The sequence below is a fragment of the Crocuta crocuta genome, unplaced genomic scaffold (assembly GCF_008692635.1).
Source record: "Crocuta crocuta isolate KB4526 unplaced genomic scaffold, BGI_CrCroc_1.0 scaffold25, whole genome shotgun sequence".
In the NCBI taxonomy this organism is placed as follows: Eukaryota; Metazoa; Chordata; class Mammalia; order Carnivora; family Hyaenidae; genus Crocuta; species Crocuta crocuta.
The window spans coordinates 7,945,925-7,962,272 of NW_027532015.1; the positions used below are offsets into that span (position 1 = coordinate 7,945,925).

At 40.9% G+C, this 16,348-nt stretch overlaps 1 protein-coding gene across 1 annotated transcript in view; it reads right to left on the reverse strand.

Moving 5' to 3' along the window:
* Positions 1–16,348, reverse strand: part of UTRN (utrophin) — a 563,065-nt gene that overhangs the window by 494,578 nt on the left and 52,139 nt on the right. Inside the window, exon 3 of the mRNA XM_077776104.1 lies at positions 10,035–10,205. Within this exon, the coding sequence (XP_077632230.1) occupies positions 10,035–10,113 (79 nt within the window). The 5' untranslated portion in view covers positions 10,114–10,205. The remainder of the gene's footprint in view (positions 1–10,034; positions 10,206–16,348) is intronic.

Below are 16,348 nucleotides of genomic sequence, written 5' to 3' on the forward strand. Positions count from 1 at the left end.
GGGGGGGGGGGGGAGGAGTAGGGCAGAGCTGCTAGAAACATAAGATGGTGGAAGACATCCCTAAATGTTCCACTTAAACATACATGCAGGGGTGCCTGGGTGGCCAGGAATGTCCAAAGAAAGAGCAGAAGTAGTTCCTAGGGCAGCAACATTGGGCACAATGTACATTCCAAGGGCATGGGAGGGGATGAGGAGCCTCCGATCACCCAGGTCCAGCTTGCAGGCCAGCTAGTGGTCACATCCTCTCAGTGCTCTCCTCCAACAGGTTAATATCCAAAATATCTAAAGAACGAATACAATTCAATAGAAAAAAAATCTGATTTAAAAATGGGCAGAGGATCTGAATATTTTTCAAAAGATGACATAAAAATGGCCAACACATAGATAAAAAGATGCTTACTATCATTAATCATTGGGGAAATGCAAATCAAAACCATAAGGAGATATCACCTAATATCTCTTAGAATAGTTACTATCAAAAAGACAAGAAAAATGGGGCACCTGGATGGCTCACTTGGTTGGGCATCCAATTCTTGATTTTAACTAGGGTCATGCTTTCACGGTTCATGGGTTTGAGCCCCGCATCGGGCTCTCCCTCATCCCCCACTGTCAGCACAGAGCCTGCTTGGGATTTGCTCTCTCTCTCTCTCTCTGCCCCTCCCCAACTCTCTCTCTGAAATAAATAAACATTTAAAAAAAGATGACAAAAAAGTATATTGGCAAGAAAGTGAAGAAAGAAAGTTCTGGTGTACTATTGGAAGGAATGGAAATTGGTGCAGCCACTATGGAAAATAATACAGAGGTTTCTCAAAAAATTGAACTAAAATTAGAACTACCATAAGATCTAGCAATTTCACTTCTCTGTATTTATCCAAAGAAAACAAAAACACTAACTTAAAAAGATATATGCAGCTCTGTGTTCATTGCAGCATTATCTACAATAGCCAAGACACGGGAACAATCTGAATGTCCTTCAATGGATGAATGGATTAAAAAAAAAAAAAAGTGATGTATCAATACAATAAATTATTATTCAACCATAAAAAAGAAAGAAATCCTTCCATTTGCAACAACATGGATGGACGTTCACAAAGGGCATTATGCTAAGTGAAATAAGTCCGACAGAAAAAGATAAATACCATACAATCCCTCTTTTTTTAATTTTTTAACATTTATTCATTTTTGAGTGAGATAGAGTGCGAGTGGTGGAGGGGCAGTGAGAGAGGGAGACACAGAATTGGAAGCAGGCTCCAGGCTCTGAGCTGTCAGCCAAGAGCCTGACATGGAGATCAAACCTACAAGCGGTGAGATCATGACCTGAGCCAAAGTCAGATGCTTAAACAACTGAGCCACCCAGGCACCCCTATATAACTCCTCTTATATGTGGAATCTAAAACACCATCACCAACACCAACACCCAGCTCAAAGATACAGGGAATCGATTGGTAGTTGCTGGAGACGGGGTAGGGGATGGGTGAAATAGATGAAGGTGGTCAAAAGGTACAAATTTCCAATTATAAAATAAATAAATCATGGGGATGTAATATACAGTACCATGACTATAGTTAAATAATACTGTATATATTCAACAGTTGTTTAAAGAGTAAATCTTAAAAGTTCTCATCTCAAGAAATGAAATTTGTAACTATGTATGGTAATGGATGTTAACTACACTTATTGTGGTGATCATTTCAAAATATATACAAACAAAAACCATACTACATTTGAAACTAATATAATGCTATGTCAATTATATCTGTTTTAAAAAGACGATATACCTTAAAACTGGCAATATAACAATTGAAAAATGGATCATTTACAACTTAGAACCAAATTTTGTTTTTAAGTCTATTTGGGAGGAGATTCTGTTGGTTTTATTTTTGTGGTCTGTTGCAAATAACTCTGAAAAGGCTCCTTCCTAAGTAGTTCGTTAAAACTTCCCCATACCTCCCACATGGCCAACCTCTACACAAAAGTCTCTATTCAAATAGAAATTACCATCCTGGGGGCACCTGGGTGGCTCAGTCGGTTAAGTATCCAACTTTGGGTCAGGTCATGATCTCACAGCTCGTGGGTTCGAGGCCCGTGTCGGGCTCTGTGCTGACTGCTAGCTCAGGGCCTGGAGCCTGTTTCAGATTCTGTATCTCCCTCTCTCTCTGACCCTCCCCTGCTCACACTGTCTCTCTCTCTCTCTTTCTCTCTCTCTCTCTGAAATAAATAAAACATTAAAAATTAAAAAAAAAATTACCATCCTGTTTAGGCCTTACCAGGAGTTCCTTTTTTTAAAACCTCAATCTTAAAAATGTCTCAGCAACAGTCCCCCTTAAATACTGATACATGATCTCAAATTCCACACAGTGACATATGTTAAGAGAAATTATGTATTTTGAACCACTCTGGAGCTTTTTCAATCAATGAAGAAATGAAAATTCCTTCCTATATCTTCAAAGAGGTTATAGATTAGAGCTCAAAGACATAACTCAAGGTCTAGAGGACAGTGGGAGTTTGGGTTTGGCTTGGTTTAGTTAAATGAATACAAGGACATCTAGAGACCTCTGGGGTATATTTATAGATCCTCAAGGAACTTGCTATAGTGGCCCAAAAGCCACTTAACTCCTAATTGGTCCAAAAGTCACTTAACTTCTAATTCATTTTGACATAAAAACAATTATTCATTTTTTCAAATGCACTCATTGTAAAAAAATGATAGGCAAATTACTTTCAAAAGGAAGTCCAATTACATTAACTGTAAGTACTAGATGCCATCTATTTAAAATTACAGAAACAGGGGTGCCTGGGTGGCTCAGTCAGTTAAGTGTTCAACTCTTGATTTTGGCTGTAGTCATGATCTCATGGTTCATTGGTTTGAGCCCTGTGCTGGGCTCTGTGATGATAGTACAGAGCCTGCTTGAGATTCTCTCTCTCTCTCTGCCTCCTTCTCTCACTCACTCTCTCTCTCTCAAAAATAGAGTTTAAAAAATAAATTTAAAAAATAAAACAAGGAGGCAAATACGTGTGTAATATTGTGTCCAACCTTAAAGAGGATAAGTAAACTAGCAAATGTTTATGTTTTATACTTTATATCACATCTCAGAAATTACCCCATATCAATAAAGAAAATGCCGGTGATTTTTTACTGCAAATTATTCCACTGTATGAATAAATTATAACTTAACTAAAAAGGAAAACGGGCATATAGGATTAGACATGGGAATTTCTTCCCCACCATGAGTCAAACACATACATGTCTTAGAAATAATTTCTTAGAAAATATATACAATAAGTTTTTACAGTGGATCACAGGACTCCATGTAAGACTTCAGGATATGACATTAGGCTTACAGCCAGAAGAGGTTAACTACAATGAGTTGAAGACCAAGGAGCTCAATGAAGAAGCATTTTGCTGCTGAATATTTTGGTATGATCTTCTGGTTTAATGGGCCACAATAAGAAATGCACCAAATTTCATCACTCTCCTGACCCACTCTCCATTGTTTTACCTTTGCTCAAGATAACCCAAACTTCAAAATACAAGGCAAAAGAAAAAAAATGTCCAATACCAAGAATCCATTACCTTTTTTACATCATCAAAGGGAAGTATTTATAAATAGAATCTTCAATATTTGACTACAGTTCTCCTCGCTCCTCTGAAATGCACAGACCATTTTCACTTTAGTTCCAAAAGTCTCCAATCTGCCTTCCTTCTCCATTCATCAATGGGGATTGCTAAAACTCCAGATGCCCAGACCCCGCCCCGCATAACTGAATCAGAATCCAGAAGGCGGTTCTGATGTGCAGAATACCACGGGGTGGGGGTGGGGGGAGGGAGCGCCTGGGTGGCTCAGTCAGTTAAGCATCCGGCTTCGGCTCAGATCATGATCTCACGGTTCATGGGTTTGAGCCCCATGTCTCTGTGCTGACAGCTCAGAGCCGCTCTGGAGCCTATCTTTGGATACTGTATCTCCCTCTCTCTCAGACCCTCCCCTGCTCATGCTGTCTCTCTCTCTCTCTAAAAAAATAAATAAAACATTTTTTTTTTTAAATTTTTTTTAAAAAAGAATACCATATGGGATGGGGGTACCTGGGTGGCTCAGGTGGTTGAGCATGTGACTCTTGGTTTTGGCTTAGATCCTGATCCCAGGATCATGGGATCAAGCTCTGAGTCAGCTTCCATGCTGAGTGTGGAGCCTGCTTAAGATTCTCTCTCTCTCCCTCTCTCTCTCTTTCTCTCCCTCTCCTTCTAAAAATAGAGTACCACACAGGATGAGCCCAAAATCTAACTTTCAAAATAAAAGTATATATATCCATCTATGTAATTACTGAATTAACATTAAGTAACATGATTCACACATAGCCTGTGAGAACCCATCAGTGAGTATCAACCTCAAAATGCTATCCCCACCCACCCTCCAGTATTCATATACACATATATCACATACCAAAACCTTAACTAGAAAGTGAAATGGAAGATATTCTCAAATATTAAAACTGTGGAATTAAAAAAGAATATCTAAACAGATAATACTTTTTAAACTAGAGTGGATGCATTTATTTCAAAGCTGTACCACTGTGGAGACAAAGTCAATTTTTAAATGTGCCTCTCTGCTACATAAGAAATGTTATTATGTGCTTTCTCTGCTCTTTGAAAAAAGATTTTTGTTACATAATTAAATGCTAAAATTACTAAACTGGACAGAAATCATAATAACTAACCAGTCAGCCCCCCCATCAAAAGAAAAGTTCATTTGAAAATACTCACCTATGAAATATTAGTCTTCTGCTTTACACTTTGAGCTCAATGGCTATGATAGAACTGATTTTTTTTAAAGAAACAGAGTTCTCAAAATCAATGTGAGACTGTACCACCCCAGACCTCAATCACAGCTGCCACATGAGCACACACAAAAAACTCCCCTTATTAACCAGACCAGGAGTACAAGCTGCTGATAGAGAAGACCTGCAGGACTTAGGTAAACCTCAGGTACGCGGTTGTTCCAAGGCCCCAGCGCAAAGGCAACATGGAAGATGAAAATCACCTGCCTTCTATATTTGACATGTGGAAATCCAGGTGCAGAGGAAGCAAAAGTGAAAGGGCTAGACTCGGCTTAGTTTTCTCAGTCCACGAGCCATCATTTCAAGAATGTATATTAAAGAAACTCACAATGACACACGTTTCCAATACTAAATTGAGTATATTTATTATTAAACAGTTAAGGCATACAAAAAATTAAAAATAGTAATATAGTAACTACCTCTGCCTCCACACAAAGCTTAAGGGAAAACAATCTAGCCAATACATCTGAAACCACCTGAGTATCCTTTCACAATTAAATTTTAACTAATATTTACAACCGCAGCAATACTGTTTTGTGTTCTCTTGTTCCCAGAAAATCATCCTATCAGCCTCTGGTTCAAACTTCTGGCCTCAAGTAAGGTTCAATAAAATTGAGTTTTCCATCCTGTCCATATAATTAATGTGCTTCCATTGCTTGGAACATTCTCGGCAATTCACGTTTTCCGTTCGGGAACGGGTCACCTACAGAGCTTCGACAACCACAGTAACAGGTCATGAGAATCACATTCATACAGAAGAGTCTTCTACGAATGCACTACTTCAGCATAATGAGGTGACAACATGGAGAATATTTTTATACGCATGACAAGAATAGCTGCTCTCCTCAGTCAGAGTTGAATTTCCATCAGGGTTACCGTCCCTCACCGCAAATCCCCAGGGCTCATGGAAAAAAACAAACCTGCTCAAAGACCTCTCTCCAAAGCATAGTTATTCCAGCCAAGTAAAGCTTCAGGGGGGGAAAGAAAAGAATAATTTTTCATAGTCCTTCAAGCTATTTAGAAAATCCCCTCTCAGATATTTCCTTAAATGAAAGAAGTAGATCAAGGATTCCCTAAATGCAACATAACCAGTGTCCTTCCTAAAGAAAGGTCACTGAAAGATAAACAAATAAGGTAATCTTCCTCACAATTTTCATAAAACTGAATCTCGTTCAGCAAGTTTACTTTATTGCAAACATAGCATATTTTTAGCAGGCTTGCTATAAATGTAACCAGGTATAATATTCCTTATTAAATAATTCATTTTATTTTTATTTCACTGGCCTCTCTCTTTTCTTCCCTTCCCCTTCCCCCACCTCTACCAACTCTTTCAATCCTAGAGATATCCATCTGGGCATCAGACCAGGACTTCGGCTGTGCCAAATCGCAGTGCATCTGAAATCCACTACCTTTTTTCACCAGCCAGTGAAAAGACTTGAGCAACAGTCGAAGGAAAAAAGAAAAGGGAATTCACGTCAGAAACAAATTATCAATTTCTCTGCCTCCCACCCAGAGGACAGCGTGTCCTCTGCCCTCTTCCCCTTTGCTCACCCTTACAAACAAATGACAGAGACTAGAACAGAGGAAGACTGGGCAAGACAAGTCTGGGAGCAGCAAATTCTACCTCCCAATTGGCCCTCCCTTGCCAGGGCTGTGATGCCAGAGGGCCAAGAGAAGCTCTATCTCGTAGCCCAGGGCCCCAGCTGTGGTGAATAGGAGGGAAGAGACAGAGGGATGTATAAACTGAATTAATATTGTGCAAAATTAATGAGCAATAAGTTCAGGGACAAACGAAGAATCATCTAGCAGCAGTGAAATAAACTACCTTGTACATTAGGAGGCTCAGCAATATGCAGAGGTCAAACACTGAGTTTGTGGAGTCAGAGCACCTGCATTCTAATCCCAGCTCTGGCACTGTCTAGCTCTGTAGCCTTTCTCACTGAATACACATTCATTGCTCACCTACTAAGAGCTGGGCCCTAGGCTGGATGCCAGGGATGTACCAGTCCCTGCTCTTGTGGAATTAAATTCTAGTGGGAAGGACATTAACAAACACACAAAACAAGAAAAATGCCAGACAGCAATAAGAACATATAGGGAAATGGGGCGCCTGGGTGGCTCAGTAGGTTGAGTATCTGACTCTTGACTTTGGCTCAGGTCATGATTCGAGAGTTCTGGGATTGAGCCCCACGTCGGGCTCCATGTTGATTGTAGAACCTGGTTAAGATATTCTCTCCCTCTCTCTTTCTCCCTCTACCCCTCTCTTTGCTCCCCTGCTTGCTTGCTCTCTCTAAAATTAAAAAAAAAATTAATAATCCTAATAAACACATAAATATTTCTATTATGCCAGGCTTTTACACTGTCCAAACTCAAGGATTTGGGGAAGAAAGAAAAGAATCTTTATAAACCCCAAGATTAAATTATTAATATACTCCCAATATCAGTTTCTTCCTATCCAATCTCTACCCTTCCCCCATATCCAGTCCCCCAAAAGGAAGAAATTTAGAAAAACAAATTAGTACTAAAATTTTCCTATAAGAAAATTCCCTATTTTTATTCCCCAAAAAATAAAATTCCCATGGAGATAAATGTGTACCTTAAATGTGTATCTCTGTTAATTTACAGATTATTTTCAGTACATATTTTCCTTTAAGATACTGAAAAGGCCACAAATTCAGAATAGAACAATCCAAGGAGGATCTTTCAAAATATACATTATATGTAGATGATTCCTTTGACTTAACATGAACTAAAAATCCCTTTGCAATATGTAAATTTTAGAGTACTATGAGACCTGACCATCGTATACTAATATTTACCTTAAAAGAATCAAAAAAGTGCCTTCCAGAAAGCAAGACTGGGACTAATACAGCCCCATTCAAATCCAAATTTATCTACGGGCTTTTGCAACATAATCCAGCCAAAAGAATGTGATTCATATCTCAGCAATGCAACAGCTAACTTTTCAATGTGTTTTGAAGTAGGTGCCACGAAAGTAACAGTCATAGCCATGGCATTAAAACACTCTAAGCAATTTGAGAGTTTTTAAAAATGTTAAGAACTAAGTAATACAGGCCCATTAAAGAACTTTAGAAAACACATATGAGCAAAAAGGAGAAAATGATAATGCCACAGGGCAAAGATGAACACTATTCATATTTTAGCGTATGTTCTCCTAAACCTTCTTGAAATAAATATTTCCCACATATAGGACTTCATATTGCACATATTTTTTACTTGATATCAAGAATGTATTTTATACACATCCATAACATTTTTGTAAATGTACGACGTTCTACCTTATGTATATACCCTATTTTAATTAGCTCCACTGAGATTCTCCATGATCTGTTCTAATGCCCAACACTAAAGGAACAGAGTAGGTTAACTACTTATTTCCTAAAGTTATTGACCCATGACATCAGAACTTGTACTCCTTCACAAATACTTTGGGAAACTACAACTTAACCAATCCTCAATACTGTTTCTATGGTGTGTCCAATGTTTTTCTATTATAAAAATGCTGTGATCAAATTCTTGCGTGTACATGTCTGTGTATTCCCTAGGGGAAAACTCTAAAAATAGTTACTGAGCCAATGGTAAGCACATGGAAAAAATGCGAGTATTTCTGCCCAAGTGTCCCCCAATAATGTAAGAAAGCTGTCAGTCTTTTTAAATGATAACATTTAATTTAAAAAAGAGATTAGAAGTTATGTGTATTCATCACACAGAGTCAATATTTTTAAGCTTATATAATTACTTCTCTATGGACATGGCTAGTTATCAATATCAAAGGTTACTGTAATGGACATTGACTCAGAAAACTAAGAACATATCTCCTCACAACTTACAGAACATGACAAGCATGGATACGTTGTGTCTTTTCTTTTCCTCTTTGTTACATTTACATATATCCGGATTTATATTCTGTGCTCTTAAGAAGATATTAATAATCCCTTTTATCTACATAGTACTTTCTACTATAAGAACACTTAAACAAAAAGAAATTTAGAGGAATAAAATATCCTAAAAGGGTACTTTAACACAGGATATTAAGCTGTACCTCCAAAAGATCCTTAAAGTTACACAACAGTAACTACATATTTAGAGCCAAGACCGTAACAACCAAAGCTTTCACCAATTAACTGACACCAATATCATGGAGGGAAATGTATATCTTAAATGCACGTCTCTATTAATTTATGGACTATTTTCAGTACATATTTTTGCAATTTCAAATAATTAAGAAACAGGATCCTAATATATCATAAAGATGGTTCAGAGAGCAAAAACAGGGGTTAGGTTCCTTTTTTTGTTTTTCAAGTGACACTGGAAGTAATTTTATACCTCAAAGTAACTCTCAAAGTTACTTAAGTATAGTGTTCACACCCAGGGTGGAGTTCAGTGTAATTTTCAAAGCTCAGAAAGGCTCTGTCTGCTCAAAAATATCTGCCCTTAGAGCCCGTCTCAGAATCGTACTTGAAGATTTTTTAAAATGCAGAGATTTTCTTATTCAACGGGTCTGGAGGAGAGCCAATGCATCTGCATTTTTTAAAACCTCCCCAGTCGATTCATTTGTACAGCCAGAATCTAAAAGCATTCAGTTATAGTAAAAGACTGAGGAAGGGAGTGGAATCCTTAGGTCCCCATCTAAATGGTCACATGAAAACCATCAATCTGTCTCAGGTTACCCATGTGAAAACTGTACCTTCAGGAGACTCATAAAAAGCTTCAAAAACGAAAGCAAAGGTAGATATATCTGCTGGCCTAACCCCGGCCACCAAAAGAACATGGGTAAGGGAAGCAAGACTCAAAGATCACCTTACCAGAAATCGTGCTACTTCATATTTTAAGCACGTAATCCACTCAACTTCATAAAACAGACCAACAAGAACAAACTACTTAGCTGTATGTCTGTGTGGAGAAGGGTGGTCTCATAAGAAAAAGCATTCAACTGACAGTAGGAATTTCACCAAACAGTGCCCGTAAACATACAATAAGAACAAACTGAGTAGGCAATTAAGACAGGATACTCAGAGATGGTAGATTACTTTTTACATTACAATAGTCATTTATCAGAACTGTGTTGCTCAAAAGAAGTTTGTCTCACAAGAACAATGCAAAAACAAGCCAAAAAACCTATGTCTTCTAAGTGATTTATTTATAATAATCCATCATTTTCTTAAACTTCCATTACCTACCAGATCTGGACTTAATGATGTCACTGAATTCATTCTGCCCATCATCAGGCCTGGCCTCATGCTCTCCATACTTGGCCATCTTTGCTGAGTTTCAATTTAATCCAAAGACTGTATTAAATCCTCTTTTTAAGACTTCCAGTTTTCTATAATGGTCCAGCTCAACATCAATACCTAAAAAAGAGAAAAGGGAATGTGTTGATGTGGGAAAAAGTGCGTATATATATTTTTTTCTTTTTTTTTTCTGAATCCTACCATTTATTTTTTTTCTTTCATAGTTTATTGTATATTTATATTTTTTCATATATTTGTATATTTATATACACAGTCGTATATAGCTATATATACTAACCATTCATTCAGCTAATATTTATTCAGCACCTTCCATGTGCAAGGCACTGATCTTGGCAATGGGGATATGACTAAAAAAAAGACCTAGCCTCTGCCATTATGAAGTTTATAGACACTAAGCTGTTAATGATATAATGAATTATTTCATTATAATACTGATATGTTGCAAAAGTACAAACGAAAAGTATAAAGTAATACGAGCATACAGCAGAGGACTGACCTGCCTTGGACAATTAGAGAAGGTTTTCTTAAAGAAGTGAGATTTGTTCCAAGTCTTCAAGGAGGAGAAGAATTTAATTAGAAAAAAAAAAAAGATGAAGGAAGAGAAAAAGATAAAAGCCTTCCACGTGAAGTGGTAGGAAGAATCATGCAGAATTCAAGAAGCTGAGCCGGTGTCTTTGGAAAGAAAACAGCCAAGAGGAGAGAGATCTGGTGAACTAGGTAAAGTAGGTAGACAGGACCAGGGACAGGGCCTTGGAGACCAGGTGAAGGTTTTGATCTTTCTCTAGAGAGGAAGGGAGGTCCAGTAGAGGGCTTTAAGCGGGGCATGAACATGATCAGATTTGCCTTCTGAGAAGGTCATTCTGGTTTGCAGGTGGACCAGAATGAGGAGTGAGGAGCCATGAAGACAATGGCAGAATACAGCAACTGTTCATCGAAGAACCTAGAACACAGGCACATAGGCGTTGAATGAAAGTTTCTTTCAATTACTCTGTATTTTTGAAATTTTTTCATGATAGAATTTTGAGGGGGGGGAAATCCTAAGTTTAACCAAGTGATCAAACTTCACATGCATGACCAATAATGGGGCATCATGTGATACGACGGAAAATATACCACATCATCTATATAGTATCCTTGCCAAAATGTTTAACATGAAGCTTACTGTAAACAAATATAAACTGTGGATAGTGTTTAAAATAAATTATCTAAGGGTACCTGGGTGGCTCAGTCAGTTAAACACCTGACTTCGGCTCAGATCATGATCTTGAGGTCTGTGAGTTTGAGCCCCACGTCGGGCTCTGTGCTGACAGCTCAGAGCCTGGACCTGTTTCAGATTCGATGTCTCCCTCTCTCTCTGACTCTCCTTCTTTCCCTTCCTCCCTCCTCTCAAAAACAAATAAGCACTTAAAAATTTTAAAATAAATTATCTAGACTGCTCAAACTTACCAATGTTGTGAAAAACAAAAACACCTGAGGGAGGGAGAACTTTGCAGGTTAAAGAAGAGGAAAGAACCATGACACTCAAGTGTACACTTTGACTGGACTCAGAATTTAAAAAATAAACATTTTGGAGATGATGTGAAAAATATGAACTGGGGCTATATATCAGACAATATTACAGAATCAATATTAAAGTTCTTTAATATTGGTTAATAGTTTTATCATTATGCAAGTATCTTTGATTATAAGAGACACCTGATGAAATCTTTACCAGTGACATGTGATAATAACATCAACTTAAAATCAAACAAGACAGCATATACCTACCTATCTATATACAGTTCTCTATCTCTACACATACATACAGAGAGAGGGGGAGAAAGAGAGAGAGAGAAAGCAAATGTTGTAAAATGATAAATGCCTAGAAGGGGCACCTAGATGGCTTGTCAGTTTAGCATCTACTCATGATTTTTGGCTCAGGTCATGATCTCAGGGTTCTGAGCGTGGAGCCTGCTTAAGATGTTCTCTCTTGTCCCTCTCCCTCTGCCCCTCTTCACACACACTCTCTCTCTCCCTCAAAAAAAAAAATGTAGAGAAAGAGCATATAGATATTTACTCTTCTTTCTAATATAATATTACAGGCAGAAATGACTGGTCCAAACAAGGGTACAGGGAAAGAAAAGGGTAGATATGTGAGGTATTTACATATCAAATACAGAAGATCAGTAGCCTTTGGGAACTGACTGGATATGAGAGGTGCAGAATACTATGGTGCAAAATGACTGCCCAGTTTTGGTTTAGAAAACTGAATAGAGGGTGAGTCATGCACGGAGCTGGGGAGCAGATAAGCCACTGGCGGAAGAAATAATGAATGCGGTTTGAACTTGCCAAGTTTAAGGTGCCTCTAAGTTATGTAAGTGAAGATAACAAAAAGGCAGTTGGACATATAGGTCTGATCTCAAAATTGGTCTGAATTCAATATAAATCTGGATAGTTATACATTATATACATTATATCCACTGACACAGATTTTATTCTAGAAGATACATTATATGCATTCTGCTGAATATAGCTATCACTCAAAATAATTCTAATCTTTAGTAACTAATTAGAATCATCTTCAGAACTTAAAAAATTAAAGATTCTACTCCACAGAACAACATTCTTCTTTAAAAAGTCAAAAATTAGGGGTGCCTGGGTGGCTAGGTCGATTAAGTTTCTGACTCTTGATTTCAGCTCAGGTCATGATTTCATGGGTTCATGAGGTCACGCCCCACATCAGGCTCTGCACTGACACTGCGGAAACTGCTTAGGATTTTCTCTCCCTCTGCCTCTCCCTGACTCTCATTCTCTCCCTCTCTCTCAAAATAAATAAATGAAAGGTTTTTTTAAATGTCAATAATTAGAGGGGCACCTGGGCTCAGTCAGTTGAGTGACCGACTCTTGATTTGGGCTCAGGTCATGATCCCAGGGTGTGGGATCAAGCTCAGGAAAAGGATGTGTTCTAACAGTAAAGAAGTCAAAATTACCGTAGAACAAAAATGTTTTAAGTGTTTAAAAGTTTGAGGTAGAAGAAAACTGGTGGACTGCTAAAGCTTTAGGAACAATTTTTTCTCCTGTAAGAGGACTCTGTGGATTGGGCACAGTCTGCCAAATTGTCAGTATAAGAAACTTTTTTTTTATATTGCTCTACTACTGTTAAGACTTTAGGGATTATTATATGATTAAGTTCCTTTCAAAGGGAACATACCTGTAAAAGACTTGCTGAATTCTTAAGTATATTTTATTATATTCAAGAACTTGAAGCTTGGTTCAGAAGAATGCTTATAAAATTTTATTATGGAAAATCAGGTTTATCCAACAAAAATTCTCTTTACTGAAAAACAACTATTGTTTTGAGAGATATTTCTAACGCCCTCTTTCATAACTGGTCTTGGCCAAGGGTCTTCACTTCACTTGCCAAAGACCTCTCCCAATATTTTTTAATCCTAATTTTTATTTTATGTTGCCACTCTAAGAGAATTTCTCAAATTTTCTCTTCCTGATCATCAAAATCCCTTATGTGCTACAAAGAGCAGAAAGAGGATCAGAGGACAAGCAAAAAATGGGAAAGGGAGAGAATCACAGAAGGCCATTCGAACAGTGAAAGCCACTGACTGCCACTTGTTGCCAGGAAGAGGCAGGGAACTCAAGTTGAGCAGCATAGGGCAAAAAGATACCTCCTCCTTCTAAATCACTAAATGCTGCAGTGACTTATAACTGGTTGTCAGGAGACAGAGTACAAGTTTCCTCACTAACAGTGTGCCTCGGTGTGCATCGTCCCCTTCCACATCTACAGGACGTAAGAGAGGCCACCTTCCACACAGAGCTGGGTGAGAAAGGAAATGAATTAACGGGATATTGGCTTAGAAGCTGTGAGCCCTCTACAATTGTAATTTATCGTTACCACTGCTTTGGGTCTCTGTTCCCTCCTCATTATATTTTGCAAAGTTTAGCCAGATCTTTCTCACTGAAACCAATACTTTCAACCCTGCATTGGGCAACTCTTTATTCAGAACGTGTCTGGCTGTCATATGGAATAGAAGCCCTGAGTGTGTGGCAATAAACTTGGGAGTGAGAGGGGGTGGGGTGACCTTAAAGATAAAGCTAATGTTTTAGTTTTAAAACAATTTGGCAATTAGACCATGTAAGAATACAAAAGACATTCAACAATTAGCAAGGATGATGGAAATGCGGTATTGGTCCTTGGGCAGAAAGCGTCCGTGATTACAGGATAATCCAGAAACGCAAACCCAGGAACGCTAGAGATAGTGGACAGGGAAGCGAATGGGCCAAGAATCGGCCTCTCTGCTTGAAACACAGTGCAAAAAAACGCCCAGTGCCAAGAACTGCCATTCATTCTCGGAAACGCTCCAAGGAAAGGTTAGTACTACGGTGATTAATACTGTTTACAGGAGCAATAAATTTTAGGTAAACACCCAAAGGAGGGTTAAAGAGCCGTCTCATTGGTCCCATAAACTCGGATGGAGGGAGCGGGGAATGACTCCGCGGAAACCTTGGCCCTGGCCGCCGGGTCCTGCGGTGGCCGGCGAGGCACCCGCGAGTTTCGCACCCCTCCAGCTCTCCCCTGCGCCGCAGCGCGCCCCGCACTGCGCCCCCACCCCCCCACACACCCACCAGCGGCGGCCCGGAGCGGCGCTGCCCGAGGCCCGTGCAAGTTACAACCCAGGGGATGCGGCTGCTGCCGCGGCCCNCGGAGGCCGCGAGCCCCCGCCTCGGCCAGGGCGCGCGGGCCATCGAGGCTTCCCGATCTCGGCGCATTCCGGCCGCAGCAAGCGGTGCGCCGACCCTCCCGGGCGCGGCACGGGGAACTGACCCGCCGCGGTCCCAGTGACCCAGGGGGCCTGGACGCTGGTAAGGAGGAGACTCCCTCCGGGACGGCCCAGAAAGCGGAGCTGATCGCCCCAAGTCAGTCCTGGGACTCTCCTTTTCAACGTGCCCCCAGGCCCTTGAAGATCCGGCACGTTTTCTCCTTCCCTTGGAACAACCCTGAAACAGTCCCTTTCGTAATCCCGGGCTTGGGGTCAAAGAATTCTCTTGTAACAGCGTGCCTCCTAAAAGTTGCACAGCCTACAATCCGCGCTTTGTTGGGTTTATAAGTGGCCTTGGACCACCAGAGCCTCGGACCCAGGGCCCAAAGGGGACACGAGTTACCTTACCTGACGCAGCAAGTGATACCAAGAGTGCGGGAAGGTAGAAGAGGCTACTGGGGGGTGGGGGGGGGCTACACACCCACTGGACGTCCGCCTCCCTCCCGTCCCCTCCCCGGAACCCCACCCGCGCGCGCAGCAACGGCTTGNCCACCACACTGCCACCCACTTCCCACTCTCTCCAGGAGGACACCTCGGGGCCCCGCCTTCCCGGGGCTGGGGTGTGTGTCCTAGGCCATCCTAGGAGGCCACGTCCCCTGTTGGAGACCACAGCGCGCGACGCACGGTTCCGCGACCGTCTCAGCCGGCGGGGGAGGAAGGCTGGGGAAGACGGGCGGCCGCGCCGCCCCCGTCGGACGAGTCTGGGTCGTTTGCCACCAGACGGATTGCGGGGACCTCCCCGCCCGAGCTCTCGTCCCGTTTCTGGCACTCCCCCTCTCCCGCCAAGGGGAGCTGGACTCCGGTTCCGAGGAAAGTGCGTGCGAAAGTTGGTGACATCTTAGACGGCCTGGAGAAGGTGATCGGGACGCACAGCAGAAGCCACAGGAAAAAAACCATCCTCCGGGCAGCCCACGCCCCGCTTCCCCGGGGCTGCGACACCGCACGGGCTTACCTGCTCGCAGGANGTGTTTTCAAAAGGAAATGTGAAGAACCAGAGAAATCCGAAAGAAAAAAAAAAAAATTTTTTTTTTTTGACACCCGATTGAAAACGCCTCCAACTTGTGCAATCTTCCTGCCGGGTAGTTCCGCCAAAAACAAAAACAAAACAGTCCAAGCGCAAACCTGGAACGGGCGCGCCGGCACCAAGTTTGCCAAACACTAGAGAGTTTTCCGTCTGCAGAAACGACCCAGAAGAAGGGAGGCACCGCTCCCCGCGGTGCCCCAATCGGCTTCGGGGAGCNAAACGTGAGTCCCGCCCCCACCTCGGGCACACCGGGTAGTTCGGGTGATCGTGTTCTGTTCCAGAGGTAAATCTCCAGTTGCCCCCTCCACTCACCCCACCTCCGTTTGCTGACGTTGCTGATTTGTAGATTCTGGTTCCAAGGGTGTATTTATTTTAGCTTTCTTAGTGTCGCTTTTAGTGTTAAGAGG